The sequence below is a fragment of the Arachis hypogaea genome, chromosome 6 (genome assembly GCF_003086295.3).
Source record: "Arachis hypogaea cultivar Tifrunner chromosome 6, arahy.Tifrunner.gnm2.J5K5, whole genome shotgun sequence".
Classification (NCBI taxonomy): Eukaryota; Viridiplantae; Streptophyta; class Magnoliopsida; order Fabales; family Fabaceae; genus Arachis; species Arachis hypogaea.
The window spans coordinates 111853089-111855978 of record NC_092041.1 but is presented as its reverse complement, the minus strand read 5'-3'; the positions used below and the strand labels follow the sequence as shown (position 1 = coordinate 111855978).

The 2890-nt window shown below is 39.8% G+C and overlaps 1 protein-coding gene across 1 annotated transcript; it reads left to right on the top strand.

Annotated features, from left to right (window-relative positions):
* LOC140173771 (uncharacterized) lies at positions 1-2864 on the top strand. Its single transcript, XM_072198351.1, has 4 exons — positions 1-244; positions 364-1277; positions 1710-2004; positions 2653-2864. The coding sequence occupies exons 1-4, from the start codon at positions 1-3 to the stop codon at positions 2862-2864; spliced, it is 1665 nt and encodes a 554-aa protein (XP_072054452.1).
* The last annotated feature ends 26 nt before the right edge of the window (positions 2865-2890 follow it).

Below are 2890 nucleotides of genomic sequence, written 5' to 3'. Positions count from 1 at the left end.
ATGAAAGAATTTTGGGGGAGATTAGGCTATTATCCTGTAGAGATTGTAGATGCTGTTGGACACAAGGGAGGAATTTGGTTCCTCTCTGCTAATTTAAAATTTTCTTGTAAAATTCTTTGGGCTATGAATCAATGTGTAACTTTGAAAATTGATGGTGGTGGGCGAAGATGGATCTGCAGTGCGGTTTATGGCAGCCCTCAAGCCACTAATAGAGTAGAATTATGGAGTCATCTGCTTGATATTGGTTTGTGCATTCAGGACCCGTGGGTGGTGGTTGGGGATTTTAATGATATTTTGAGTGTCATGAGGTGAAGGGGGGTAATTTCTATTCAAATCGCAATAGTATCTTTGCAAGTACTCTAGATTCTTGTGGTCTTTTTGATCTAACAACCTCTGAAAGACGGTTTACTTGGTTCCGTAAAATTCAAGGAAACAAAGAAATTGCAAAGAGATTGGATAGAGCTTGCTGTACTACAGAATGGCGCCTTCTTTTTCCAGAAGCTTTTGTTGAAGTTCTCAGTCGTTCCCACTCTGATCATTGTCCCCTACTTATCCGATGTCAAGGAGTTCCTATCAAGAAAGGAAACCGGCCTTTTAGATTCCAAGCGGCATGGGCAACGCATCCTGATTACAAGGCCATTGTTCAGAAATCTTGGGATAGTACAGATTTTGGCATCCATAGGAAGTTGCTGGGGGTCCAAGAAGCTTCGTTGGAATTCAACTCTATGGTCTTCGGCAATATTTTTATTAAAAAGAGGGAATTGGAGGGTTATTTGAATCGTATTCAACGGAAAATGGAAGCTGACGATGATCCGATTCTGAAGCACAAAGAGGAAGAATTGAGAGCTGAGTATAATATAGTTTTGGCCCAGGAAGAATTGCTTTGGTACCAGAAGTCAAGGGATCAATGGGTTCGGTATGGTGATAGAAATACTAGCTTTTTCCATATGCAAACCATCCTTAGAAGAAAATCTAACAAGGTTCATGGGTTGCTAGTCAGTGATGGGTCTTGGTCTGATGATCCGGAAGTTTTGCAAAGGGAGGTTGTTCATTTCTTCAAAAATATTTTTTGTTCTACTGAGCCTGTTGAGGTTAATTGCATGGGAGAAATTTCTATGTCATCTCTTAGCCAGGATGCTTGTGATAATTTGTCTAAACCAGTAACAATGTTGGAGGTTAAAGAAGCTCTGGATAATATGAGCTCGTTCAAAGCTCCTGGGTTGGATGGTTTTCAAGTTTTTTTCTTCAAGGAATATTGGGATGTGGTGGGTCATGAGGTATGGCGTACTGTTCAGAAAGTATTCTTAGGGGAGACGTTAAGCCATTCTTTGTTGCAAACTTTGATTGTTCTTATCCCTAAGTGCGACCCTCCAACTAGATTGAAGAATTTTCGGCCAATAAGCCTTTGTAATGTAATTTATAAGCTAGTGACTAAAGTGCTGGTTAATAGATTACGACCATTTTTTGATGAGATTGTTAGCCCAACTCAGGGAGGGTTTATTCATGGTAGAGGAGCACCTGATAATATTATTGTCGCCCAAGAAGTTCTTCACTTTCTTAAGCGGACAAAGTCTAGAAAAGGAGCTATGGCTTTTAAGATTGATTTAGAAAAGGCTTATGATAGAGTTTATTGGAATTTTCTTGAGCACACTCTTGAATCTTTTGGCTTTCCTTCTCTAATTATTCGGCTTGTAATGAATTGTGTTCAGGCCTCAAATCTTTCCATCCTTTGGAATGGGAATAGATTGGACAGCTTCCAACCTCGCAGAGGGCTTAGGCAAGGAGATCCAATTTCTCCGTATTTATTTGTTTTGTGCATGGAGAGATTGGCGTGCTTCATTTCCAAACAAGTTGACGAAGGTATTTGGGATGGTGTGGTTGTTTCTAGAGGGGGACCTAGAGTTTCTCATTTGATGTTTGCAGATGACCTCCTTTTTTGTAAAGCGAAGAAAAGTCAAGTTCAGAATGTTGTGCACACCTTGGAGTTGTTCTGTAAAGCTTCAGGTATGAAGGTTAACATTGAAAAATCTAAAGCTATTTGTTCTAGAAATATCTCTAATAGAAGGAAGGAAATGTTGTCTGGTATTTCTCATATTCCTTTTACTAGTGACCTAGGCAAATACTTGGGGGTGAACCTTAATCATCCTCGAGCTGCTAAATCTATTTTTTCGGACTCTTTAGAGAAGATCAAGAATAGGCTGGCTAGTTGGAAAGGTCGGCTCCTTAACAGAGCAGGCAGGCTTTGCTTAATTAAATCTGTTGCTTCTTCTCTTCCTATTTATCAGATGCAAGTGACTCTTTTTCCTACTTCGGTTTGTCAAAAGATTGATTCTGTGCTTAGACAATTCTTGTGGAAGGGAAAGGTGGGGGAGCGTTGCTTAAATTTGGTCAAGTGGAGCAAAGTTGTCACTCCAAGAAAATATGGAGGCTTGGGAATTAGAGATACTCAATGCGTAAATTTTGCTTTACTCGGAAAGCTTGTTTGGCAATTATTGCATAATAAAGATAAGCTTTGGGTAAGAATTATGTTGGCAAAATATTTATCTGGGAGTTCTTGCTTTTCACCCAAATTTTCTAATAATGTTTCAAGCACTTGGCGAGCGATTTATAAGACAATAGAAAAGTTTCGTGATGGTTTTGATTGGTGTACAGGCAGGATGTCTCAATCCTTTTGGTATCATGCTTGGCGACCATGTGGAACGCTAGCTCCTTTGGTTCCTTTTGTGCACATTTCTGATTCTCACTTGAAGTTAGAAGATGTCTGGCACCTTGGGCATTGGCGGTGGGATATTCTTTGCACAATGATTCCGGAAGAAGTTAAACTTGATTTGATGCTCTTTGATCCTCAAGCAGGCAGGAGATAAAACAGGTTGGTTTTGGACAAACTCAA